Source organism: Drosophila virilis, chromosome 2, assembly GCF_030788295.1.
Source record: "Drosophila virilis strain 15010-1051.87 chromosome 2, Dvir_AGI_RSII-ME, whole genome shotgun sequence".
Classification (NCBI taxonomy): Eukaryota; Metazoa; Arthropoda; class Insecta; order Diptera; family Drosophilidae; genus Drosophila; species Drosophila virilis.
This window is the reverse complement of record NC_091544.1, coordinates 25,510,454-25,535,654: the sequence shown is the minus strand read 5'-3', so window position 1 is coordinate 25,535,654 and position 25,201 is coordinate 25,510,454. Positions and strand designations below refer to the sequence as shown.

Genomic DNA, 25,201 nt, shown 5'->3' with positions numbered 1-25,201 from the left:
AATGTCAATGTAGTTGTATGTAGCACTTCTCACTCTCTGCATGTGTGTGTGTACGTGTGTGTGTGTGTGTGTGTGTGTGGGTGAGTGTGTATGGGTGTGTGTATTGAGTCGAGTTGGGCTCCTAGTTTTATTGCAAATGTGTGTAATGAATGTAAATTAGTAAAAACTTTTCATGTAGCTCTCGTTCGCATGTAGAAAGGAAGCGCGGCAGAACCTAACCTGCGGCTGGCAAGGATAACGCTGTGTGCGCCTTTTCGCGTGTGTGTGTGTGTGAGTGCACGGATATGAATAGCGTTCGAATTAGAGTACCAGGTACATACATACCTGCACACACACACACACACACACACACATATACACAGCCTGTACTTATGCTGTATGTGCGGGATATAATTATGAACAATCTCGAAAGCTGCTGCTGCCACCGCCAGTTCTCTTTGAGCAATGACCGACTAAGCCAATTCTTGGATATGCAAATGAGTCCAAGATATTATGCAAGTTTTAAGTACTACACAATATTGCGCTTTTCTTAACTCATAACATTTAATAGTCAACACAATTCGCCACTTTAGCCAAGTCCGAAAGCAACTTTCAAAAATTTCAACAACTACGGACAGCTTCACTAGAAAAAAAAATACACAAAATATATATATATATAAGTATATATATATATGAAATAATGCCAAGTTTTAGGCTAAATCTGGTATACTCTTTCATATATCCACATATGTGAAATGTTGGCCCTGGCTAACTGAATAGCCTATATATATAATTTAATACCATGTTTTAAAAATAATCTGTTTTTCCTGACTGATCGACTGATTGAGCTGAAATTTGACTATAGTTAGCTTATGTTAAGCAAGTGCAGGTTAAGCAAAGTAAATTCCACCCGCAAGTGTGAAAAAACCGTGAAAAACGTTTGCATGAAATCGCGTTTTAATTCGATCAACATCAAAAAAAGGTTCAAGACCTTTATTCAAATTTATTTTGACTTTGGGTGTGTCACATTTTGCGTAAAATCCACTAAAAAATATAATTTTAGTAATGGATAAAGGTTATTTATCTATACAACATGCCAACCCTCGGATACTTATTTAAGAGATTGAGGATAGAGATTAATCAAAAACTGCAGCTGGGAAGTAAAAATGAAAAAAGATCGTCATTTAAACAAAACTGATTACTGAGATAGACAAGCTATGCTCGCTTGATTAGACGAGACAGCCTTGAGATTAGAGCTTGATTCGAGAAAGTAAGAACTCAAAGTAAGTTAAAATAAAGAACATTATTAGTTATTAGAGGATTGATGCTTATATACACCATAAGGTAATTAAACAGTAAGCGAAATACTTATACCCTCAAATCTCTCCTGCTCACGTATCTAACTCTCTCTGGGCAGACACAACAACAGCTGCAGCTTGTAAGATACAGTAAGCCAAGCGATGTATGCAAAATCCAAGAACAGCAATGCCCAAGTCGACAGACAGACAGACGGAGAGACGGAGAGACGGCGAGACGGAGGGGCGGGAAGACAGAGAGGCAGCGAGCAACTGGACCACATCAGATGCCACGATGCAGCACCGAGAATGGCCGTGTGGATGCCACAGCGTGGAGCCGTGCACCCTTAGCATTAAAATAAGCAAAAGTAAACTAACAAAATTCGTTTATCAACGCCAGCGTAAGGAAAGTTCAGCCAAGGTGCAAAATAATTTGTTGCAATCAGCTTAGCTGAAAGCTGGGGCAACTGTACGGCAAAACTGTTGGACGATAGATGCTGCCACTGCCAGTGCCACTGCCACTGCCACAGCCACAGCCACAGCCAGTGGCATAGCCAGTGCAGGTGTGGAACGTTGCACACCCTCAAGCTGACACACAGGCATTGCCGGGGCAAGTTTTCAATTTAGGTTGAATTATTATGACCTTAATTAACACGTCGTTTCATCATCAAATGCTGCACTTCGTCTTATGCTTTTGTTGTACATTTTTGGCATAGAAGATTGCTGCCAGCTACCTTTTGCTTGAAATCACCTCCATCTTTCCGTAACACCCGCTCATGCTCCAACCTCTGCGCACACAAGTTGGCCCTGGCCCAGGCTGAGCGGCTGATTCGATTTTCTGCAGACATGCACTTTTCTCCCGTTGCCCAGCTCTAATCCCCAGCCATGTAACTGTTGCTCTGGCTCTTTGGATTTTCACTAATTTTCGTTTTAATTAAATTCAAACTATGTTGACGCGCTGACGATGTCATATTACTTATGCACCTGCTAATTGAGTGCCCCGAAAATGTTAATTGAAAATCAGGCCCAAACTGGGGCGCAGCTTTAAAAAGCCAGGCTTTAAGTACATACTCTCATTGCGGCCGGTCATCATCCATTCATGTCAACGACAACAGCTTTTTATACCCTTCCAAAGGGTATTATAATTTGCCAATAGAGTGCGTAACACAAAGAGACGGACTACGCCGACGTCGACGCCATAAAGCTGATAATAAATCCTTTTGCCAGATCCATCTGTCAGTCTCTCTCTCTCTATATTTATTTGAAAATATTTGTTTATAATAAAGAAATACGAATAATATTATTTTGGGTATCCACTTTGGCTACATTTTAGGTAATCGTAGCCTATTTGCATGTCGTATATATGTGAAAAATAATGTTTCGACTTTTGAAGTCGACATGGACTGGATTTAAGACTTTCTATTGCCTTAAGGAAAGAAAGCATTTGTCAGATTTGAAGTTCTTAATTTGGCCTTAGGCATTCAAGTTGTGACTTTTTGGGTTTTAATACATTTTCTTGCGGTCTCTCAGTTTTGATGCTATAATAACCCACGCAGCAGATTTGAACTAAAGTGGTTCAAACCCGGAATTGCTTCAATTTTTTCTATGAACCGAACCTTAAACAAACCATATTTTTCCAAAATTAGTTTGGTTCAAAATAAAACCCATTTCCTTCGATTTAACTGGGCATATTCGATACATGTAAATATATATTTTTTTATACCCTGAACCTATTAAAAATGGGTATAAGGGTAAATTGTATGAACGCAAGGATCTCAGAACCTATAAGAGCTAGAGACTTGATGTAGGTGCTCCTAGTGCCTGCGCAGATCGAGTTTGTTTCCGATAGTCGATAACTTACTCCGTTTCCAAGCAATCGATAAATATCGATATCGATATCCTGTTTTCAGGGCAATTTTGGTAAATAATAAGAGCTAGAGTCCCCAAACTTGACATATAGATTCTAAAATAGAAAATATATATGCATTTGATGTAGGAAGAAGAGGGTTCAGGGTAGCCCCTAGTCGGGAGCCCCGGACTAGAACCTCTTACTTGTTTTGATCTCGCACCTCTAAAAATTAAAACCAAATATTATTTCAACATTTTAAAAACGATCGTTTGAAATATTTGTAATATTTTAAAATATATTGTCTACAATGGACTACCGTAGGACTCATATAATCAGTCGAAAAATGTTTATTTATAGAAAAACGATCTTGTATTTTTAGAATTCCCAACTAAGTTCGGCTTAACGATTTCCCTTACTTATCTGCCAAACCCTGTGGCCATTTGTCGGCTAGAGTATTTATGCTTCGGCGTGCCAAAGATAATCGTGCTTTCTTGTTGTATTTGCTTTATGATTTCTTTTTTAATTTCCCCAAGGTATTTAGAAAAAATTTAATAATATCAAATGTGACGAACTCTTGACGCTGTCCGCAGTGTCCGCTGGGCTGGTTCCGACCGCGCCCAGGCGCCGGACATGCGTACATGTTATTCCATATGTATTTGTTAGCAAACACACACACGCACACACACACACACACATGCACACACGGTATGTGTGTGTGTGTGTGTGTCTGCCTCGGTTTCCGCTTGGCCAAATTTGTTTACACTTTTTGTGTCCAGTGCGCTGCCCACTCATAATTTCATTTTGAAATGTTTGTATACGCGACGAAGCGGCGTTTCCACAACTTTTCCCTGGCCCTGGCATATGGCGCTAAGCCTGTCACATTATTAAACTTGCCTCATGAGGCAGCTGCCAACTGTGGCAGCTGGCTGCCTTCTACTGTGCGGCTCATTTAACAAACTCGTAAATGTTACCAGCTTTCAGAACCCTTGAACAACAGCAGCACGTGATTTGCATACAAGAAAATCCATCCACATTACGCCTCCCCCGCCACCTCCCACCCCCTCGAATGATGGCCTGCAAAAGTAAGACAAACCGGGCCGCTGGCAGTTAATTGCATGCCAAATGAAAAGTTTAAAAAACCAAAAATTAAATGTGCGTTAAATTGCCAATAAACATGGCCAGCATTTTAATAGGCGCTAAAATATACGCCGGAAAAAAGGGGAACCTCTGAGTAAAAAACAAAAAAAAAAACTTCAAGAAATACAGAGCATGGTAAAGGGTTTCTTTAATGCTTTCAAGGCGTGCTTAAATGCTTTTCATGAACATATACAATACAAAAAAATAAAATTTCTTTGTTTAAAACATGGGAAAATAGTGGGGAAACAGAGTTCACTCATTCTTGAACCAAAGAATTCTTAAAGAAATATAAAAAATATATATTTATTTTGAGAATATTAACAGAATCACTATTAGATGTTCTTAGATAAAGTGTTCCATGACATTCAAGTGAATCTATATATCATATATGAAGACTTTATCACTCTAGTATGCTATTTAGTCTCGATACTGTACTCGATATTATAGGCCAAGACTGGCGTCTCAAGAATTATCTCCGAAATAGGCTGAAAAAGCTGGCAACTAATCAAATTCGGTCAGATATCGATAAGTTGAAACTAATTTTAGCTGCGTCTCTGTCTTTCATATATCCATATTTATCGATCTCAAAGTAACTCGATCGATGAAAGTAACTCGATCGATTTAACGTCATGTGGTACACCTACATGTCCAGATCTCTCAGTCTCTTTGATTGATGCGATAATACAGACAGACGAACGAACGGATATAAAGATATGGATGCTCGACTCGACTGTTGATGCTCCTAATTTTTCCGCGATCGATATTTATCGATATCGATATAACATCTATATAACTTATAAAGTTGGCAGTGCCTAATCTTGATATAATATAGATATGCTAAAAGTTTGAAAAACATTGTTTTGATTTCAAAATATGTTAATAATACACCAAAATATAATTTAAGTTTTAAACTAAACAAAACATGTTCAGTGAGCGATGATTTTTGTGTCAACTTGGTTGTCAGAACTTTGAGGACACATTATAAAATCATTTGTGCTAGAACAGCTCACAATACATTCCCGTCAGATATAGAATATTGTAAAAATTTTTAATAATAAACGAAAATTCGTGCCAACATTTATTTGATAAACATCTAAACAAATTACTTAGACTAATATGGAACCACTACGCTCCCGTAATACCACCAAGCTAAAGGTCAATGTACCGCAGCAGATCGTTAAAACCGAAAAGAATGTGAGAAAATTTCCCTAGCCTGGCTGGATGCATAACATATGATAATGTTTTGGCTTTTTTTCAGGAATTTACAGAGGATGAAAAGAAAATTATTGGTGAACTAAAGCAGCTATATCTGGATACCATTAATCTGGATGTCAAGATGCAGCGTGAAATTTACAATATGGAAAAAATTTACGAGCAAAAACATAACGAGATATTTGACAAGCGCAAAAAGATACTTGAGTAAGCATTGATCTATATATAGAAAATATTATGGCTGAAAACCAAAACAAATATTCCGCGCTGCGGCTCGAACCAATCTTTAGTCCAGCTCAAAGATTCAGTTTGAACTTTGATTCATCGCGCAATTTTTAAGAATAAAACCAAAGTATTTTGAGCCAAGGCAAATGAATCGGTTCAATTTGTTTTGGTTTTGATCGAACCGGTTCGCCCAAAAGCCATTTTCCAGGCCTGATAATAATAAAATTTGTAATTTCTCAGTGAGTTCAAGAAACAAAATCATGGCGATGCCACTTCCAGTGAGAATGTGGCCAACTTTTGGCTAAAGGTGCTTAAAGCCTCCTACACCGAATTCATTGGCAAGGAGGATGAGAAAATATTATCGGTAAGTTTTTCAAAATCCAATATGAACATGGAAATTTAAGATTTCTCTACTTGGTAGCACCTGTGCGATATACGAACCAAGCATTATAACGATGACACCGTCAAGTTTGTAATTGAATTTACTTTTGAGAAAAACGATTATTTCAAGAATCGTGTACTCACAAAGACCTATATATTAAACTGTGTGCCCGATACGGAGGATCCTTTGTCCTATGACGGCGCAGAGATTGTGAAATGCGAGGGTTGTCACATCGATTGGAAACAGTCCTTGGAGCGTGAGAAAAATGGTTAGTTTTCTTGGATACATTCTTGCAGCGCGAGGGTAATATATTTCTAGCTATATATGCAAATTTTCCATTCCTATTTGCTTACCTTCTGTCGAGTCTATATAGCCAAACTGATTTCTTAAGGTATCCTCAAATTTATCGGAGTACTAGTTTAGCCCATATAGCTCTCTCTGGGAAACAGTCAAGATATCTTGTGAAAGCTCGGCATTTGAGAGCCTTACTAGTTCAGAAATAGCTCCATTTGCTATGAGTCTGCAATATAACTATTCCATCTTGTTTTTACTGCAGATCAACCGTCATTCTTTGATTTCTTTACGCCACCCACTCTGCCGGATGATCCCGAAGATCCCAACTTTTGTGACATAAACGTAAGCTGCATTTGCTCGAATTAGAAGTTAAGATATTTACTATTAATTATCATATCGTCAGGCTATACTTCAGAACGACTTTGAGCTGGGCTTCTATTTAAAGGAGCGCGTCATACCAAAAGCCGTGATATTCTTTACTGGTGAAATAGCCGATTGCCAGAGCACAGATGCTTCGGACACCGAGACTGAGGATAGCGAGGACGACTCAGATGTTGAGGAGGAGGAGGAATCTTCCAACAATGAAAACGACAAGTAAACCAACGCCCCCCCCCCCCCCACCCATCAAAAAAAAAAAAAAGAAATTTTTAAACACTAGTTAACTGAGAATTGAGTTTCCACAAATTTTCCACCGACGTTTTCAAACGAAGTTTCCTAATTGCGTTTCAGAAAGCGAAACTGAACAATTGTTTTTTCCACTTTCACGGCTACCAAATAAACATTTCATCAGTTTGTCAATTCCAAAATGGTTTATCGTTTAATTGCTTAACAAGTAGGTTTATACATTCGGTTAAGCGACCATATATATATATATGTAAATATATATGTTCCAAACATAATACTAAATAACTCAGCGCCAGAGCAGCAGGTGCCACAGACACATATAGCTACCCAAATGGCGATGCCGTTGGCCGATCAAGGCGCCATCAAGCATGGAACATTCAAAAGGATTACAGGAATAAGGGTGGGTCTTTATCATGCATAGATACAAAATCTAAGACTCGTCGGGTTGGGCGTGTGATTGGGGCTGATGTTCGGGTTCAAGCTGATTCGGCTGCTGCTCATCATTGTCAGTGCTGAGATTCACGTCGGCTGCTAGTTCCTCCGTTTCTGGCTTCGATATAACGACCTCTTCAGTCTCTGTCTGTTCCGGCTGCTCACCCATTGTTAAATGCGTTGCAATCACCTCACAGTTTGGCTTCAGCTTCTTAAAGTTGCGCAAGCCCAGGAGCGTTATGCTTGTGCCACTTACATCGATATAGACCAGATTTGGTGAGCACTGCAGCAGATGCTCCAGCGTATAGTTTGTGATGTGCGGATAATTGCGTAGCTGAATGCGTTCGAGCCGATTGTTTGGCGAACGATTCGAGTTGCGTATCCAAACAACTTCTGGCTGTACAGGATTGGCGGCGCGACCAAAACTATAAATGGCCCGATCCGAGACATATCCCTGCGGCGGTAGCGGACTAACCGGTTGGCATCTGCGCTGACGACGTGCATAGTCCCTGTCCAGCGGATCCAGCATGTTCCAGAACATCGGATGATGCACAACCTGTTCAAAGTTTCCGCGTGGATGCGTGCGATGACGTCGCGATTGCATGACCAGCAATGGCTCGGCCATGGCCTGCGGATTCATATAGATGACCTGATCGCGACGCGGCAAAAAACGACTGTGCGCCGGCTGATTGCCGCGAAGTGTATGTATCTGATCCACCATCTGCTGCAAAAAAGAAGCCATTGCTGGTCGCTGGGCATCAGCAGGTGCACCTTCCTGTACATAGATGTAGGCTCGCGGAGTTCCTGGCTCTGTTGCAGCTGCATGTTCGGCCGGCTCAGGATTTTCGGCGTTCTCTGCGGGCGCTGGCGACTGCTCGCGCGCCACACTGGGAAGCGCGATAACCACAAGCGGTGACTGTATGCCCCCATTGCCATCCGCATCGGAGCTATGCTCATTGCTGTGCGCTGCCGCACTATCTGATTTATCGGAGGAGGACGCTGAAGTCGATGATGTGTCCTCGTCATCGGACCCTGACGAAGCACAGCCGCCACTGCGTTTTGGTGTGCTGTTGGAACGCTTGGCATCGTCCGCTTCCCTTCTAAGGTTGCAATTATCCGAGGTAAATGTATCGCTAGCTGGCTTTGGAGCATCGGTTGTCGACTCTTGACTCTGGGCTATTTTGCAGGCACGTAAATGCTCCATGGCCGCGCGCGACGTCGATGGCTCATCATCATTTAGCATTTTGAGTGAATCTGGGACTGGAGAATTGGGTTCTTCGCTGCCAGGATTGACATTTCCATTGGTTGCTCTTGCTGGCAAACTTGGCTCCGGTGGCAGAAACGGTGGCGACTCCAGCAGCAGTTCCCTGAGCCCCTCAATGGCGCTAAAGCATTGCAGATCCGAGTTGTTAATGGGCGTCAGACGCAAATCGAGCACCTGTTCAAGGTAATACGTAAGGTTTTAGGACTTTATATAAACACTATATATAGCTCATAGCAAACCTCCAACTTTTGAAAGCCAAAGCGTGCCGCCATGCTGCCGTAGGGCACAAATTTGCACATCATTTGACAGCCCTTTAGGCTGAGTCGGCGCAGCGAGGGCAGCTTCGAGAGAGCCATGATGTAGTATGGCTCAAACCAATTGTTATCCTCAATGCTCAGGTCCTGTTAGATATAAAAAGGCATATTAATAAAGCCTGATTCCAATTGGTCGCCCACAACTACCTCCAAGTCAACCAATTGCTTTTCTATTGTATGAAATATGCTCTTGATATGATCTCCAACCTTTACGCTGCAATCCTTAAGCGATAAACGCTTCAGTGACGATGGAAATTCCGATATATGTATCTGTATAAGACAACAGGTTAAATATTATATATAATATGAACAATTTACACAGCTACCCACATATTCAAAGTCCAGGCTGACGCCCTGCAGCTCCAGGACCTTCAACTGTGTGGCCACCTTGGGAAACACCGAGGTTAGGGTGCATGTGAACTGCTTAAACTCGCCAGCAACATGCTGCGATGAGGGCGGCCCACAGATTTTGATGGTGTGCGTCTTCTCTGTGGCACGTCCCAGTATCTCCTCCAATATACCCAACGGGAGCGGCGCATTGCTGAGATCAATATTGTGCCAGAAGCGATGATCCAAAAGCAAAGTCTCAAAGCGCGGCGAGCAACTAGCCAAGACAAAGAAGATTAAGTTCATTTGTTGTCGTTTTGTAAAGGGAGAACCCCACTTACTGCATCACCGCCATTATGGAAGCCGAGTCCAGATACTTAAATATCTCATAGAGCAATTCATTGCAGAAGCTGAGCAGATGATACTTTTGTGGCTGCTTATCCTCTTGCTGCTGCTTCTCGTCCTGCTGCTGCTCCTGCAGCTCTGTTCTGCGCTGCTTCGGCTCCGGTTGCTCCTGCAGCGGCAGGGGCGCGTCCGTTTGCTTTAGCTCGCATTCGGACAAGCGTCGCTTTTGCGCCGCAACAAAAGCGTTATGTACACTATTCATATTGCTTAATGCGCGGCAAGCCAAATTTTTTTTTCTTGGAAAAAACTCAACTTTTTGCCGAAATAAAAAAAAAACGGCAGCTAAAAAAAACGTCAAACCTGCCAAAAGTATTTTTCATTTGCCATTCCCAGGGACACACAAACAGCTGTTGTTACGCCGCACGATAGTTGAATTCATCGACAGTTGATAGTGTTGCATAGTGGCATCGATATGACGCTTTACAGCACTGCTAGCAGCGCAGGTTATTTGCTCGTGTGTTTTGGCTTTGGCTCTTTGCAGGTTTATTGAAATAAAAATGTTAATTTTGAGGCAGCTACGCAAACTGAATGGCCAGCAAAGACTCCAGCTGGGTGTGGAGCAAACGCGACGCTCCATGGCTGATGCGGCTCAAAAGAATGCCAGCTTCCAATACGATAAAGATCCCCAACCGCTGTTCACCGATGCCGAAACGCAGCGCCTGCTTCAGTCCATGACGCAACTGCAGCTGGAGAAGGTTTTCCGAAAGCGCACCGTACCAGACAACAGTACAGAGACAAAATTCATGACCACCGCACAACTAGAAAAGGAGTTTTTGCAAACCATTGAAAAGGCAAAGAAATTACTGCAAATGCCGCCGGTTGTTCAGATCAAGCAGGACACTGAGCACATTATATCCAAGGATCCGGCGCTAAAGGATTTTGCCGACACCAAATACGTTTTCACAGACATCACGTTTGGTCTGCGTAATTCGGAACGCAAAATTGTGGTGCGAGATGCGGACGGAACCCTGGCCTATGCCCCATTGGAAACTCGGAAACGCATGAATCAATTGTATTTTCCATTGGAGGGCCGCCGATCCTATACCCCGCGCATGTTCACCCACGATGATCTGCTGCAGCGTTGTTTGGATGAACACAAATATGAGTTCGTGCTGGATCGCCTCACAGTGCAATATGAGCCCTATGAGGCTGAGTTCCATAACTTTTCGGCCAAAGTATTTGCACATCTAAATGAATCGAAAGAATTCGATTTGCTGCGCTCCACCCGCCACTTTGGACCGATGGCGTTCTTCTACGCCTGGCACCGCTGCATTGACGATCTGCTCTACGACATGATACGCCGGGATTATCTTCACAATGCTGTTGAGCTAATTTCGCTCAGCTACAAGATACACCAAGTGCCCGTGGACTATAAGCCAATTCTCAGCCAGTTGGAGGCACTGAAGCCAACTCCCGCTCAACGGGCGCTTGCCGAGCTGCTCAGCTGCTTGAAAAAGCCAGCGGAAAATGCCATTGAGCATGAAATCCAAACGGCCATTGGCAAAACGGAGCAGGATTTCGCCGCCGATGAGATCAGCCTGAAGTTCATTGAACAGTATATTGGCAGCAAGCATGCGCTGAAGAAGGTGCAACTGGAGCTGGCCGTGCAGACGCTCAAGGAGGTTAACCTGGAGAAGCTGCAGCTGTATCAGGGCTTAAAGAAGGCGCACGGCGTACAAGCGTCATAAAAGCGCATATCTTTTTATTAATATTGTTATGCACTAAAAATAAAATACAATTTAGGCAAATTTTTGGTTAATCATTGCGTTAGGAGCCAGCGCAGACGCTTGTGATGCTGCAGGATGCAGCGGCGCTTGTGGAGAACACAGCGAAACGCATTATTGAAACGCTTCAGACAAATGGTGCAACGATATATCTGGGCTTTGACATGCGCCCGGCGCGCACACTTGTCCAAGTATATGTGTTTAGCTCTGCTGCAGGCGGAGACCAGCATGCGATGCACCAGAAACTGTGCGAATGAGCTAAAGCTTTTGCGGCACAGCAGGCAGTGATGGGCTTTAACGTTCAGATGCCTTTTCAGATGCCGCCGCAGCTGTTGCTTTGAGACGACCATAAAGCTGCAGTGCAGATGGGGGCATTGCATATGGATCTGTGGTCGGCTGCGGGCATGGGGACGCGCCGTGCAACTGTAGCCATGCTGGCCAATCAAATGCCGATGTTTGATCAGTTTGCCGCAGCTGAAGCATAGGGCACGCGGTCCATAGTGCATCGCCATGTGCCGCTGATGCTCCAGCAGATAGTTGGCCACCTCGCCGCAGATTAGGCACTCGAGCATGCCATTGGGAAACATGCTGGTGTGTTGACTAACATAAGATAGAAATTTTCTCTCCTGCTTCATGCTTTCTTCATCCGGACCTGTCGACGGCTGCGGCTCAATCCACGCTTCGTCATCGTCATCGTCCCGCTTGCATTGTATGCCCACATCTGCTGTGGATATATTCTCCGTTTGGATTTCTCGCATGCGACAGGGCACGCTGTTGTCCTGCTTAACGCTCTCTGTTGTGGGCATGGTTAGTTGCTCTTTCGGTGCCGGTTTATAATTATCAAACGCACACAGAGCCGCAATATTTTTGCTAATTTTTGAAATCCCCGTAATATTGTGCTCCTTGGCAAACTGCTGTGTGATGCAGCAGGTTTCAACGCAGACGTACTCGGGCAACTCGTAAACAGGCACAACTATGGGCGTTACCTACGCGACCAAAATATACATGCAACAGTGAGCAAATCTTATTTAAAAATCAATTGAATATGAAAATAAACACCTTTGCTTGGATATGTTGCATCTTGCCGCTGAAATTATTAACAGCTGTCGATAACGAAATCGATAAGCGGCATTCAAAGCCTGCTGTAACTATTATTACCCAGCCCTGGTCATCAGCAACAATCGATAAGAAAAAAAGAAAAACAGAAAAGAGCTAAATGATTTGGCGCGTTTTTCAAAAGTTATTCAATCAATATGTAATTTTAGTTGTTTATTAAAACGTTACAATTTAATTCTAGTACACTTTTGCTTATAAACGAAAGAAACAAATCATCGTCAATTGGTACAATCATCATCATATTTTATACACCATTATCATAATCCGAACTTCTTATCAAACAACAAACGCAAACACAAAAAATATTACAACTTATAAATTGAGGGCGTACAAGGTAAAAATAAAAAAGACTGCAAAATATATGCGTGGACAGAATATAATGAATATAAAATCAGTTAATGTCTCTCATTTGGGGCATAAAATCGCCGTATTTTATGTACAAAACGAAATGTCTTATATGTATACGAATAGTTTGTCGTTGAACGTGCGCGAATGTTTATTGGTGGGCCGTAAAGGTAAAGCCTGGATATTGCGGAAGTCCCTTTTGAATTTATCAATGAAGTCAAGTTTATTATCTCATATTTTGTTTTCTGTTTATGTGTTGTTGTGCTGTTCTCCTCCTGTTGTTCCATTTTATGGTAATTCTAACTAAATGTTCTCATTAAGAGTTAATCGCAATAAAAGTCAAGTTTTTGTTTGTTTACTTTTCAGCGAATTTCTAGACGCTCTACCACTTCTTCTTGTGCTCATCCATGGATACGCCACCGGGGCCCAAGGATACAATCATGAGCAAGCCACCGATGACGGACAGTGTCTGTAATACGTATACACATAAGCACACAAAAATGTTGTATCTAATCTAAAGAGACTTACCTGGAAGAAGTCATATTTCAAGAAATCCCTGAGCGGTTTGTACGACGGAATAGTCCACCAGGCATTGTGATACAAATTGAGGGCAGTAAGCAGCGCCACCAGAATTAACGCTGACAGCTTTGTCTTGTAGCCAAGCACAACGAGTACCATCAAGGTGGATCCAATAATATCCTGAATAATATTCCACACGCTTAACTCGAAACGGATGAGCGTGATGAACATGAATGCCAACAGTATACGGCCGGCCAACTGCATAAAGTTCTTGGGTTTGTTGTCGCCCAGAGATGGCACGCCCGCAAATAAGCTGCGTCCCTCGATCCGGGCCTCGGCAAGCACCAGCAGCAGAGCACCGATCAGAGCAAAGTTTCGTAGCAAGAACTGAAAGTCCCACAGTATGGAGTAGGCTATTGTCTACAAAAAAAAAAGAAGGAAATAAGAGAGAGACGGAGTATGATCATATACAAGCCACAAATAATATATAATCGATTGCTCGCACCTGTAGCACCACAATGAAAAATAGCAGACCGACCGCAATGTCCACCTTGAATCTAGCCATTACCATACCACAGCCGCCCAGTTGCCCAAACAGATTGGTGAGCACAAAAACGGTGGCCAGAAACTTGCCGCAGCCCCAGCTCATGTCCATGTATTCACGCTGTTCGTTCCATTGGAAATACATGCGCAGGCCATCCTCGAAGAAAGTGGCAATGAGACATAGCCGTGCAACAGTTGGTAGCACATATTTGCCGCGCTTGATAACCTAAAAGTTGAATACAAATAATACAAACAAAATTAATTGATAACAGATTTTCGAGAGCATAATCTATTTACTTGAGTGTCTATGTGTGTGTGTGCTTACGATAGTGCTGTAAAACGAGGTTCGAACAGGAAAATAAATTATGCTAAGCAATCCATTTTTGCCTGATCAATACACTAAGAAAAAATACTGCTTTATTAGCCATAGAAATGCTTTGATAAAATGCAGTATCAAAAAAGGGCTTTATTCCAAAGAAAAATACACTTCATATTAATAATTAATTTAAAACACCTTCGGTCTAATGTAAAAGTTTTTACAACACTATTATTGAATAAATTCAGACCTAAATATTTTATTTTAGATATTCAAAAATTTTGCATTACATTAGAATTTTACGCAAATAAGAGTTAACTCGTTTGTTAACTGGTTTTCTATGAACAAATATTAATTTATATTTTTTTCTTGCATAAATTTGAATTTAATTTGTTTTACTCTGATTTTCCTTAACACTCCAAGCACATTCAATCTTTCATATACAATTATGTATACTTTTCTTCTAGTGTATTTTTCAGAGATGTATGAAATATTTGCGTACGCCGGCAAAGGCATTTGATAAGTGAATGGGAGTGGGAGTTTAAATGTTACTGAAACATCGATAGGGAAGCGTCCACTTAAGTTGATTGTGATAAGGGCACAGAAATTTACAACATGCTGGAGCGTGGCTTTTTTTGACAAGACACTGTTGATTTGGCAAGACAGTGGCGGGGTATGACGTGTCGCTCAGCTGCTCTTCCGCGTTATATTTTATACGAGGCGCTATCTCTGTATCTCTTTCGGCGTGTAACGGGTTTTCATGCCTAGCTCGAGCGATCGCTCAATGCATAATTTGAATATTGAAGCATGCGTTCACACACACTCACTTATTATATCGCATGTATATGTGTGTAAGTGTTTAAGCGGGTTGCCAGATTTTCTTTTCCTAAACTTATTACGGAACTCGCCTAGTTCGAGATGGACGACGCAACATTTATGCCGCTCACTCTCACCACCACTTTCACTAGTATGGACTTAACAGTCACGCACACACACAGAGGCTCGCACACATGCACATCCAGAGCGTAAACGCATATGGCGTATTCTCAGCAATTGCCAATTAGATATGAATTCCTAGCTGCCAGCTGCATTTCACCTATGTCGCTACCGAAATTGATAGTGGACAAAGCTCAGCCAGCAGAAACCCACTTTGGAGCACTCTTTACCAGAAACTGGTGCTTTAATTGAGCTTCGAACTTTGCCGCGTTTGGATGACGTTGGCAGTTTTCTATTGCTTTTACTTTAGGTGACATCGAACATTTTTCCAGTTGGACAGTGGAATATGTTGATTAGACCAATTGCAAATGGTCTCCAAATGGCTGCAGCAACATAATTTACAACTTTCACAGCTTATGATCCTAAGAGAATTACCTGTTCGGCCACATCTTCCGTTTTTGCAATATATTCGTTGGGTATGCTCATATTGGCGGCTGCTGCTGCTCCTGCTGTGCTGTTTATGCGTTATTCCAGGACGACGTCGAAGCTTGCAGCATTCACGTTTAGTTTCAAGACACTCGTAACGTTTATCGTCACTTCGTTCACGAAATTAAAATTAACAAAAACCAGAAAAATCAAAAAACACACAACACGGGCACACAAGGCTGGCAGAGAGAGCCAGATGGGTAAATTGTTATCGATAACAATATGTTTGCGATTACCTGAGACTGGCGATTAATTGACATTTTTATCGTGCAGTACAGCAAAGCGTGCCAGATATTTTTTGTTTTAGAAAAAAAAATAAATAAATAAATAAAGATATACAGTATATATAAATATTTAATATATTAAAGATTAAGTTAAGCACACTGGCAAATGGCTACAGTAATTAAGCGACAAAAGGTAGAAGATGAAAAACCCAGCACTTCAAAACAATGTCGCATAAAAATGAGTAAGGCGAAAAAAAACGCGCAAAACGCAGAATTCTCCACCGACTGGGACGTGGAAGCTTATAGAACGGAGTACGAGAGCGAGGAGCACTGGGAGTTGCGCCGTGACTTTATGCTTGCCCACAAAGATCGCTTTGATGAGGATCGACTGGTGTGTCTGGCACAAACGTTCATCAACATAGAGTTCATGGGCTGCAAATATCCAGCGGAAACCATGCAGTTAGTGGCAGAGCTGTCCAGAGATATTGCGGAGGAGTTTCGCAAGAATCGTGCGCAACGCCTGCAGCGCACATTTGTATCCGCATCGGATGCAGCCGAACAGCGGGCCAAAGGTAGAAGGAACAATAAATAATAGCATTAAATATGTACAGTACAATTAAGGACGGATGAAAATGTTTTATATTACTCGTAAATATATATGAGCCTGAAACCACAAAAGCTGATTACATATTCCAAACAACTAGGGCGTGCCGCTGCCAACAGACCAACGCATTCACAGCAGGAGCGACAAGTGCAAACATCCAGCGTCAGCCAAAATCGCCTGTGCTTCGGCGGCGGCGAGCCACTGAATCTATTTGAAGGCCTGCGCTTTGGAAATCTCATTATATATCTGGCCGGCGGACGCAGTTGTTTGCGCAACGCGTGCAACATAGCCAAAATGAAATACGATGAGCGCCTAAGTGAAACCCAAACGGACGATATGTCCAAGACAGCAGATATACTAATAAACGACGAGATCATAGCCAGCGGCAGGGGCGAGAATCCAAAGGCGGCCAAACTGGCTGCATATAAGCAGGCAGTGCTGCTGCTGCAAACGCACTGCTATAGCATAAAGGTAGGCAATGTCCGAAGGATAAGCCTGTCGTAGCTTAACATTTAACAATCTTTCTCAGTTGAATGCAGCGCGCGAGACCATAAAGGTTGAGAAAAGCAAAAATGGCGTGAACATAAATGTCACCAAGGAGTCGGCTGATAATCTGTGCGACGCCAAGCTGGATGCAAGCAATAAGGGCTATCATATGATGCGTTTAATGGGCTGGACTGGCGGTGGCTTGGGCCGCCAAAAGCAGGGACGCGAAGAGCCCGTGGGGTAAATATTGCCGGCCTTAGCCTAGCTGTCTTCATTTAAACATCTGAATCATTTTTAGTTACCTGTTGAAAAACAATCGCATGGGCTTGGGCTCCAACGATCTACGTGGCAATCTAGCCGATTATCGTAAGCTTATAGAGAACTATGTCAATTCGGAGGATATGCGCGACATGCAATTTGAGCCGACCTTCTCCAAGGAGGAACGCGCCACGTTTCATCAGTAAGCGAATTTCTTTAAACTAATTGCAACTGAAAGCTTATGTCATTTTGTGTGTTTAGGATTGCCGGCAAATTTGGACTGCGCTCCAACAGCTACGGCACTGGCGAGTCTCGACGCTTGCTGATAACTAAGAAAATCAGCTATAATATAATACTTAGCGAAGTGCTCACCCGACGCAACCCCAAGTTCTGCGAACGTTATTTTGTACAGGTGCCCATGCAGAAGGCGCATCTGTTTCCAGGCAATGCGGCCGCGCTGGATTTGGAAAATATAATGGAATAGTTTGACAAATTTCATTCAGTTCATGTATATTGGTATATATAAAGCATTTGCAGCACATAGTATTTAAGTTGAAAAGAGAGAAAAAATACATTTTAAGTATTTTATAACTTTGAATTCCAAACGAGTTGCATACATTCTTGTTTACGTTTCCCAGTGAATGCATGTGCGGCGTAGCTGTTTGAATGGCAGCAAAGAAGAAGCATAGTGCAACAAGAGATGCATTTGTGAAAGCGCATCTTTGTTTGTTTTATTCTATTTTTTTTTCAATTAAAGATACAATTTGCTTGTTAGCTGAGAGAATGGGCAAGTGTCCTCGCTGCAACTGTGAAGCATCTGGACAGAATCGCCTGGTCACTGACAGCTGTGGCCACAGCAAATGCCGTTTGTGTTTGCTGGCAGATGTATCCGATTGTTCCGAGTGCAAAATAACAAGGGCTTTACCAGAAGCAGAAGCAGATCGTCCGGAGCAGCCAGTGACCGTAGTGAAAGCGCTAGCACACACCACCGCTAACCATATAACCAGCACTACACAGGGCTATCACTGCACCGTGTGCAACAAGTCCTTTCGCAGTCGCACACAACAATATTATCATCGTGCCTGCGGCAATGAGCAGCTCAAGAAGTTCCACTGTACGCAATGTCCACGCGTAAGTTGCAGACCGAAAAAGCAATTTAATCTCTGATAATATTATCTGTCTATCTATCTACAGCGCTTTGCCACACGCTCGCATCTGAAGTACCACCAGAACAGCCATGGCAACAATTCCAGCTACAGCTGCTCCATTTGCAACAAACCCTTTAAGCAGCAGCTTCTTTTGCAGCGCCACATGCGCGCCCACAATTTGCCTGCATTTAGCTGCCAAAACTGCCCCAGATTATTCCGCAGCCAAAGTGCGCTGACGGTGCACGCAGCGTTGCACAGCGGCGACAGCTTGCCCCACAAATGTGTTACCTGCTGTAAGCACTATCTAACCAAGGCCAACCTAAAGCAGCACCAGCTAAAGCATGAGCAGAGCACCGCACGGCACAGCTGCAGCGTGTGTAATAAAACTTTCCTGCGCTCGTCCACGCTACGACTGCATCAGAAACGCCATAGCAAGCGTCCACGCCATGCCTGCTCCCAGTGCAACAAGACTTTCAATGATGCGGATGCATTGACGCGGCATATCAAGCAGCATACGGCCATGCAGCACTACCGTTGCATGCAATGCGAGGTCACCGTCAATCGGCGGGACAATATGCTGCGGCATTTGCGCTCCATGCATCCGGGCGTACAGTTTGAGACAGGTGTTCAAGTTATAGAGGCTGAGCCAAGCAATCTGGCCAAGCCAGCTCCAGCAGAGACATCTGTGCAAAATCTGCGCTACAACAGCGTCATCAAAAGTGTGGGAAATGTAGAGCCAGTTATGGTGCCCATATCTCAGCCCGAGCTGGAGCCGGAAAAGACCCCGCCTAATGCAGCGCCGATGCCAGACAAAACGCAAAAAGAGAATGTGAAACTTTATCGCAAAATCATATTAGATTTGGACAACGAGGAGTACTCCAATGAGCTGAGCAACGGCCTGGACATGGACGAGGCGGAGACAGTGGCTAATGCGCAGCAAGTCACGCTTCACACCCAGCCGCAACATCAACGTGTGCCCGGCCAGGGCAGCTCCAACTTCAGGCATTGGCGCAAGAATTTTAAGTACTCCTACGAAAACGAGCATACCAATTAAATAGTATTAGTAAACAGTTTAAGGCCCATTTAGACCCCAAACAAGATGTCAAATGCCTCATTGACATAAAGCATGCGAAAAGAATCTTACAACGAGATCGGCTCGACACACTTATTTATATATAGCTAAATGAAACGCTGGCCGCTTGCCATATGATGCCCTATTCAAGAGTATTATAAATTTGTAACAAAATGTTTAGCGCATATAGAACCATAGTCAAGTTCGTTGGTCTAGTTTTTATGTTATATTGTTGAAATTTTAAAAAGATTCGCTCTCTTGTTTTAGGCACCATATAAGACAGCTGACAAGGGGACGATAAGAGAGAGAGACACCTTAACAAAACTCGTCAACTTCTAGCCTATAAAATTGCAGCGAAATGCGACTAATATAGCTCCTATCAGAACAATATGTTTGACAGAGTATTCAATCGTCGGTACTTCAAAGTTAAGTGTTGGGACTACGTCAATGCCAAGGGTCTGGGCGCCCCATGATGAGCAAAAATATAATATTATCCAAGCAGTATTCAATATGTGGAACGATCGAACGGAACTCGAGGCGCTGTGTGCGATTTATTGCCTAACCGAAGCAGCTGATGCCAAGCCCAACTGGCGAAAACTACTTGAACTGGGCAACACCCTGGAACGGGAGCTAAAGCGTAAGCTGCTGTGGGTATGGCCCACGGCACTGGATCTCAAGAATTTCAATCAAATTCTAAACGAGCTGGCCATACGCAATGTGCTGAGCATAGGCTGCGGCAGTGGCTTGCTCGAGTGGCTGGTAGGCGCTGTTGCCGATCAAGGATTACGCATTTATGGACTCGAAAGGGATCCAAACTGGTGGCGCAGCAAGTATGCGGTGCGCAGCTTTATTCCACTAAACTACATTGAGGAGGCGCGCTCCAAATTGACTGCCCATTTCTTAAGCGACTGTTGCTCGGGCGTTGCGCCTTGTGCTCTGCTCTTCTGTTACTTTAACAATCGCAGCGCATTTTTAGAGTACCTTAGTGTGTTTGAGGGCAAGTGGCTAATATTAATAGGCCCACAGCCCGCAGTGGGCATACACACGGAGCCTAATCCTCTGCAGCCGCAAATACCCGGCGACCAATGGGCGTTACATCAGGTTATCAACTGGACTGAACAGAATTTGGTGGCTGTCTACGAGAAACTGTCTTAATTTATCTGTACATATGAATTTTGTTTATATTTATTATTTATTTATAATACTATGAATAATATATCTAACTTCTATTGACCTCTATATGAAACCTGCAGGCGGGTATTGTCTGCACCTCCGCGGTAACTGTGCTATTGATGCCAAGATTGCTGAGCGCGCCGCGCACCAATCCACAGGTGAAGGCCACAAATTTGGGCGCCTGCTCCAGCTGCTTGGCCCCCGGTGAGATGCGTGTAAGAAAACGGAATGCCTTGTCCTGCACCACGTACATGCCGTGGTTATTGGTGCGTAAATTGTCCACTTGTTTCTTGTAAATCAGTGTCCAAAAGTCGGTGCATATAAATTTCATGGTCTCCAGTTCGTCCTTAAAGCGGGTGACGTCGCGTGTGAGTCGCTCAATCAGGCGATAGCCGGTTGTGAAGCCAATATACTCCAAGGTGGCCAGATCGTGTTGATCCTGGAAAATGACAATGTTTAATAACGAGGCAATAAAGAGGTGAATTGTACTTAAGCACACCTTACTGTTATTGAGGCAGTAGTTGACTATTTCTGCATGTAGGCAATCAAAAACGATTTCCTCCGACATAATGCACACAAAGCTGTTTATTTTTAATAAATTCTATTCGCACTCAACAGCTGACTGCGACGTTGACATGTGAATGGCAAAGTTGCGCTTTGCTTGCCACTGTCAGTGGGTACACACCCCCACTCGACAAATTGATGAAAAAATTAAATTAAGAACAGATATACTCCAAGGTAGCCAGATCGTGCTGATGCTGTAAAACGGCAATGTTTAATAACGAGGCAATAAGAGGGTAATAATATTTAAGCACAACTAACTGTTATTTGGCAGTAGATTTTTTCTGCCTGCTCCGACATAATGCACACAAACCTGTTTATTTTCAATGAATTCTAGTCGCACTCAACAGCTGTCTATGACGTTGACATGTGAATGGCAAAGTTGCGCTTTACTTGCCGCTGACAGTGGGTAGACACTCCCGCTCGACAAATTGATGTACACAAACTTTATGGCTATTAGAAAAAAATTATATTAATTAAGAGAAAACGAGGCGTGCGGTGCATTCGTTTGTAACATGGTTAGCCTGGATTTGCGGCAAAGCTCAACACTGCACAGCCTGGTCTGCCAATCGATCCTAGTGCTGTTGTGCCTAATCTGTTACGGCTACGGCGGCCTGAGCAGCGCTAAGTTTGTGTTTGATGACACTGTGGCCATAGTTAAAAACAAAAATGTCAATACGCTGCCCACCAATTGGACGGCCATCTTTAGCCACGACTTTTGGGGTGCGCCGCTGTTAAGCGCAGATTCACACAAATCCTTTCGGCCGCTGACAACGCTCATGTTTCATTACGAATACGCCTTGCTGGGCTTAAATGCTGCTCACATGAAGTTTTTGAACCTGCTGCTGCACTGCGTGAACACATTGCTCATATGGCGCTTGGTGCGGTCACTGTATGTGGAGGATATAGACATCGAGCGCTGGGCTACCATTTCAGCAGCACTGTTTGCCGTACATCCAGTGCACACGGAGGCAGTATCCGGCGTAGTGGGCAGAGCGGAGCTCATGTTCGGCCTGATACACCTGCTCTGTCTGCTGCTGACAGTGGCCAGCGCGGACAAGCAACAGGGCGTGAGCAGCGTTAGCCTCATCCTGCTGCTCACGGCTATGGGCATGCTTTTCAAGGAGACGGCAATAACTATACCGATATCCTGTGTGTTGTTGGACTACTTTCAGAATGGCACCTACGTGCTGCCGCTGAAGCTGCAGCAGCGGGTTATCACCAGTCGACTGCGCTACGTGTTTTACCTCTGCGGTACGCTGTTGCTGCTGCTGTTGCGTCTCTGGTGGCAAAACTTTGAGGCGCCCGAGTTTAAAGCCGTCGACAATCCCATTGCACATAACGAGCAGCTGCTCACGCGCGGTCTGTCCCAGCAGTACTTGTATGTGGTCAACTTTTGGCTGATGTTATGCCCACAATGGCTGTGCTTCGACTGGGCGCTGGGCTGCGTTAATCTGGTTACCAGCATTTGGGATATGCGTCTACAGGCAGTCATTGCATTCTACTCCTTTATAATCGTCTCCTTGATGAACTTTCGACGCTTGGCAGGACTTATGCTGGGCCTGGCACTGATGATCATTCCGTTTCTGCCCGCCTCGGGCATTATACGCGTTGGATTTGTGATTGCCGAACGTACACTGTATGTGCCTTCGATGGGCTTCTGCTTGATGTCCGTATATGGCTTCCTCTACTGTTACCAGAACTATGCAAACAACAGCTACTGCCGCGCGGCGCTTCAGGCGCTACTCATGCTGCTCTTTACTGTGTTTATGTTGCGGACGCGGCAGCGCGCTGCACAGTGGCTAAACGAGGAGCAGCTATTCAGCTCGGCGCTGCAGGTGTGCCCCAACAATGCCAAGGTGCATTACAACATAGCACGCCTTGCCACGGACACCGGCAACATCAGCAGGGCTTTCCACCATTACCACAAGGCTGTCGAGCTGTATCCGGAGTACGAATCGGCGCTCATGAATCTGGGAAATCTGTACCGTGAGAATGGACAGCTACAGACAGCTGAGAAGTATATACGCGCCGCATTGACCGCTTATCCAGCGTTTCCGGTGGCCTGGATGAATCTGGGCATAGTGCAGTCGGCACAAAAGAAGTACGACCAGGCGCTGGACAGCTATAGGCAGGCCTTAAAATATCGCTCCGACTATGCCGTCTGCTACTATAACATGGGCAATCTGTTTTTGGAGCAGCACCAATATGCCGAAGCACTGCATCATTGGCAACATGCGGTCGCCGTCAATCCACGGCAGCCCAAGGCCTGGGCCAATATTCTAACCATGCTCGATAATCGCGCCATGTACGAGGATGCGTTGCGCATTTCGGAACAGGCTCTTGTCCAGTTACCCAACGAACCGAGTATCATATTTATACGCGCCAATGTCCTGGGCAAGATGAGGCACTACCTGGAGGCGGAGACGCTCTATAAGCTCGTCATTGAGCTCGATCCAAAGAATATGCTGTATCACACGAATCTCGGTGTGCTCTACCATCGCTGGGACAAAGTGCAAGAAGCCATCGAATGCTACCAGACTGCCATTAGCATCAATTCCTTGCGTGCGACAACGGCACGGGAAAATCTTGGCAAGCTCTTAAAGCGCTTAAACCGCGAAACATACAAGGAGTCACAGTAAGCAAGGCTTTCTTGCCTAATCTAAGTGTAGACATCTGGTCATTGGCGTAAGTTGCATCCAAATTCATAACATTCCTCTATCTAAGACCAAAGCGACAGACAGAACAGTATGAAACGTAATGGAAAGTGCAAGCGTGATATTATATTTCCTAACTTTCGCTTTAATTATTGTCCCAAACTTTCCAGACAATCGCTGATAATTATATTCTATGTGTTTGCTTCTCAAAGTTTACAAATGCCGTGAAAAAAAAGAATACCCACCTCTACCGAAAATCTATTTGTAATTGTCAGCAAAACGTTTACGAATGGGTCACAAAATAGATAAATTAAATACTCCATCAAGCCAGTCAAGCCGGGAATGTTTTTATAAACCAATCAGTCATATATTTCGAACTGTTTGTATGATATCAAGGCTGCCTTATCAACAACAACACAACTTGGACAAACAAAAAATGTTTCTTTTTTCATTAAACTAAACCAAAAAAAAAAGAGAGTGGTTTAAAGTTTCTATTAATGTTTGCGATTGTTTGGCGTCCGTCCACACAAATTCTCCATATCATATCTCATAGATAATACCGATCTCTCTGACGACTTCGATCAATAGATCAGATCCTCTGAATCTTAACTCTTTGATATTAAATTAGAATTAATTGAAAGTAGCTAAGTAAAATTTGTATCTAAATATTAAGCTATATATTTATTATTTGATTTTGTATGTAAGGGTATTTACAATTAATATTAAAACTAAATAATGTTCGAACAACTAGATGAAAAACATAATTTAATTACAATCTAAGACATAAGGACTACACATAAATACTTTCGAGAGCAGGCGAAAAACTTGTTGAATCAATTCCATTCGCATTACAAAATAATAATACCGAGAATTACATAAACTATATATAGGAATAATGTTGACAAACACACACAATCAGAGCGAAACACAGGCAAACTGAAGGCACCAAATAAAAATGATTTAAATTCGAATGAAATCAATTTGAACAAAGGTCGCAAATTGTAAGCTAATCACAATGCATAAAAAAATAATATGATAAGCAACTGTGCAATTTATATGTATATGCATATGTATGTGTGTTTGTAAATGTATAATAACAAAGTCTTTGTTGTTGAGATGCACGTCTGATGTTTAGTTTTAGGCGAGCTGGCCAGCGAGCAACGGCGAGACAAGTTACTTAGCAATTAGCACAAATTATAATAATTACAAATAATCATAAAGAAATGAAAATAATATAACACAGTTTGCACAGTAACCAAGGCTGTGAACGAGGGGTATATGTTAGAGAGGACAT

The 25,201-nt window shown here is 43.2% G+C and overlaps 10 protein-coding genes across 11 annotated transcripts; 6 read left to right on the top strand and 4 right to left on the bottom strand.

Annotated features, from left to right (window-relative positions):
• The first annotated feature begins 5,259 nt into the window (after positions 1-5,259).
• Positions 5,260-6,989, top strand: mil (milkah). Its single transcript, XM_002055932.4, has 6 exons — positions 5,260-5,454; positions 5,519-5,679; positions 5,938-6,061; positions 6,119-6,347; positions 6,636-6,715; positions 6,777-6,989. Exons 1-6 carry the CDS (start codon positions 5,377-5,379, stop codon positions 6,969-6,971), a joined length of 867 nt encoding a protein of 288 aa, XP_002055968.1. The 5' UTR covers positions 5,260-5,376; the 3' UTR covers positions 6,972-6,989.
• Positions 6,990-7,163: 174 nt separating this feature from the next.
• Positions 7,164-10,060, bottom strand: LOC6633179 (uncharacterized). The gene is made up of 5 exons (XM_002055931.4): positions 9,676-10,060; positions 9,338-9,611; positions 9,155-9,277; positions 8,933-9,094; positions 7,164-8,867 (listed from the first exon to the last, which is right to left on the bottom strand). Exons 1-5 carry the CDS (start codon positions 9,939-9,941, stop codon positions 7,428-7,430), a joined length of 2,265 nt encoding a protein of 754 aa, XP_002055967.1. The 5' UTR covers positions 9,942-10,060; the 3' UTR covers positions 7,164-7,427.
• A 101-nt stretch (positions 10,061-10,161) lies between these two features.
• On the top strand, positions 10,162-11,487 carry mRpS22 (mitochondrial ribosomal protein S22). The gene has a single exon (XM_002055930.3). It carries the CDS (start codon positions 10,237-10,239, stop codon positions 11,425-11,427), a length of 1,191 nt encoding a protein of 396 aa, XP_002055966.1. The 5' UTR covers positions 10,162-10,236; the 3' UTR covers positions 11,428-11,487.
• On the bottom strand, positions 11,425-12,628 carry Boh1 (Buddy of Hmr 1). The gene is made up of 2 exons (XM_002055929.4): positions 12,523-12,628; positions 11,425-12,449 (listed from the first exon to the last, which is right to left on the bottom strand). Exons 1-2 carry the CDS (start codon positions 12,541-12,543, stop codon positions 11,499-11,501), a joined length of 972 nt encoding a protein of 323 aa, XP_002055965.1. The 5' UTR covers positions 12,544-12,628; the 3' UTR covers positions 11,425-11,498.
• An 89-nt stretch (positions 12,629-12,717) lies between these two features.
• On the bottom strand, positions 12,718-15,956 carry Surf4 (Surfeit locus protein 4). Of its 2 annotated transcripts, XM_015170510.3 has the most exons (5): positions 15,674-15,956; positions 13,949-14,212; positions 13,453-13,863; positions 13,284-13,393; positions 12,718-13,227 (listed from the first exon to the last, which is right to left on the bottom strand). In XM_015170510.3, exons 1-4 carry the CDS (start codon positions 15,722-15,724, stop codon positions 13,307-13,309), a joined length of 813 nt encoding a protein of 270 aa, XP_015025996.1. In that variant the 5' UTR covers positions 15,725-15,956; the 3' UTR covers positions 12,718-13,227; positions 13,284-13,306. The 2 variants fall into 2 exon arrangements, with proteins under 2 accessions (XP_015025996.1, XP_002055964.1); XM_002055928.4 differs by having other exon boundaries at positions 12,718-13,393.
• A 24-nt stretch (positions 15,957-15,980) lies between these two features.
• On the top strand, positions 15,981-17,894 carry LOC6633085 (NF-kappa-B-repressing factor). Its single transcript, XM_002055927.4, has 5 exons — positions 15,981-16,520; positions 16,653-17,023; positions 17,082-17,278; positions 17,337-17,498; positions 17,558-17,894. The coding sequence occupies exons 1-5, from the start codon at positions 16,115-16,117 to the stop codon at positions 17,778-17,780; spliced, it is 1,359 nt and encodes a 452-aa protein (XP_002055963.2). The 5' UTR covers positions 15,981-16,114; the 3' UTR covers positions 17,781-17,894.
• Positions 17,895-17,975: 81 nt separating this feature from the next.
• LOC6633084 (zinc finger protein 2) lies at positions 17,976-19,595 on the top strand. Its single transcript, XM_002055926.4, has 2 exons — positions 17,976-18,427; positions 18,491-19,595. The coding sequence occupies exons 1-2, from the start codon at positions 18,080-18,082 to the stop codon at positions 19,496-19,498; spliced, it is 1,356 nt and encodes a 451-aa protein (XP_002055962.2). The 5' UTR covers positions 17,976-18,079; the 3' UTR covers positions 19,499-19,595.
• Positions 19,596-19,963: 368 nt separating this feature from the next.
• On the top strand, positions 19,964-21,198 carry LOC26530677 (uncharacterized). The gene has a single exon (XM_015170769.3). The coding sequence runs from the start codon at positions 19,964-19,966 to the stop codon at positions 20,669-20,671; it is 708 nt and encodes a 235-aa protein (XP_015026255.1). The 3' UTR covers positions 20,672-21,198.
• Trs33 (trafficking protein particle complex subunit Trs33) lies at positions 20,672-21,329 on the bottom strand. The gene is made up of 2 exons (XM_002055925.4): positions 21,189-21,329; positions 20,672-21,128 (listed from the first exon to the last, which is right to left on the bottom strand). The coding sequence occupies exons 1-2, from the start codon at positions 21,255-21,257 to the stop codon at positions 20,736-20,738; spliced, it is 462 nt and encodes a 153-aa protein (XP_002055961.1). The 5' UTR covers positions 21,258-21,329; the 3' UTR covers positions 20,672-20,735.
• A 64-nt stretch (positions 21,330-21,393) lies between these two features.
• Tmtc4 (Transmembrane O-mannosyltransferase targeting cadherins 4) lies at positions 21,394-25,145 on the top strand. Its single transcript, XM_032433814.2, has 2 exons — positions 21,394-21,486; positions 21,588-25,145. The coding sequence occupies exon 2, from the start codon at positions 21,766-21,768 to the stop codon at positions 23,890-23,892; it is 2,127 nt and encodes a 708-aa protein (XP_032289705.1). The 5' UTR covers positions 21,394-21,486; positions 21,588-21,765; the 3' UTR covers positions 23,893-25,145.
• Positions 25,146-25,201: the final 56 nt, after the last annotated feature.

Excerpts from the sequence above, each read along its gene's own strand:
- LOC26530677 (XM_015170769.3), top strand. The coding sequence starts at position 19,964 with ATGCCAAGGGTCTGGGCGCCCCATGATGAGCAAAAATATAATATTATC.
- Boh1 (XM_002055929.4), bottom strand. The coding sequence starts at position 12,543 with ATGCAACATATCCAAGCAAAG. Across the intron at positions 12,450-12,522 it reads TGCAACATATCCAAGCAAAG|GTAACGCCCATAGTTGTGCC; the intron begins GTGTTTATTTTC and ends TTGGTCGCGTAG.
- LOC6633179 (XM_002055931.4), bottom strand. The coding sequence starts at position 9,941 with ATGAATAGTGTACATAACGCTTTTGTTGCGGCGCAAAAGCGACGCTTG. Across the intron at positions 9,612-9,675 it reads TCCATAATGGCGGTGATGCA|TTGCTCGCCGCGCTTTGAGA; the intron begins GTAAGTGGGGTT and ends TGTCTTGGCTAG. Across the intron at positions 8,868-8,932 it reads TTGGCTTTCAAAAGTTGGAG|GTGCTCGATTTGCGTCTGAC; the intron begins GTTTGCTATGAG and ends TACCTTGAACAG.
- Tmtc4 (XM_032433814.2), top strand. The coding sequence starts at position 21,766 with ATGGTTAGCCTGGATTTGCGGCAAAGCTCAACACTGCACAGCCTGGTC.
- mil (XM_002055932.4), top strand. The coding sequence starts at position 5,377 with ATGGAACCACTACGCTCCCGTAATACCACCAAGCTAAAGGTCAATGTA. Across the intron at positions 6,062-6,118 it reads AGGATGAGAAAATATTATCG|CACCTGTGCGATATACGAAC; the intron begins GTAAGTTTTTCA and ends TCTACTTGGTAG. Across the intron at positions 6,716-6,776 it reads CCAACTTTTGTGACATAAAC|GCTATACTTCAGAACGACTT; the intron begins GTAAGCTGCATT and ends TCATATCGTCAG.
- Surf4 (XM_002055928.4), bottom strand. The coding sequence starts at position 15,724 with ATGAGCATACCCAACGAATATATTGCAAAAACGGAAGATGTGGCCGAA. Across the intron at positions 14,213-15,673 it reads CGGAAGATGTGGCCGAACAG|GTTATCAAGCGCGGCAAATA; the intron begins GTAATTCTCTTA and ends TTCAACTTTTAG. Across the intron at positions 13,864-13,948 it reads TTTTCATTGTGGTGCTACAG|ACAATAGCCTACTCCATACT; the intron begins GTGCGAGCAATC and ends TTTTTTTTGTAG.
- mRpS22 (XM_002055930.3), top strand. The coding sequence starts at position 10,237 with ATGTTAATTTTGAGGCAGCTACGCAAACTGAATGGCCAGCAAAGACTC.
- LOC6633084 (XM_002055926.4), top strand. The coding sequence starts at position 18,080 with ATGGGCAAGTGTCCTCGCTGCAACTGTGAAGCATCTGGACAGAATCGC. Across the intron at positions 18,428-18,490 it reads ACTGTACGCAATGTCCACGC|CGCTTTGCCACACGCTCGCA; the intron begins GTAAGTTGCAGA and ends ATCTATCTACAG.
- LOC6633085 (XM_002055927.4), top strand. The coding sequence starts at position 16,115 with ATGGCTACAGTAATTAAGCGACAAAAGGTAGAAGATGAAAAACCCAGC. Across the intron at positions 16,521-16,652 it reads AGCCGAACAGCGGGCCAAAG|GGCGTGCCGCTGCCAACAGA; the intron begins GTAGAAGGAACA and ends CCAAACAACTAG. Across the intron at positions 17,499-17,557 it reads GAACGCGCCACGTTTCATCA|GATTGCCGGCAAATTTGGAC; the intron begins GTAAGCGAATTT and ends TTGTGTGTTTAG.
- Trs33 (XM_002055925.4), bottom strand. The coding sequence starts at position 21,257 with ATGTCGGAGGAAATCGTTTTTGATTGCCTACATGCAGAAATAGTCAAC. Across the intron at positions 21,129-21,188 it reads ACTGCCTCAATAACAGTAAG|GATCAACACGATCTGGCCAC; the intron begins GTGTGCTTAAGT and ends GTCATTTTCCAG.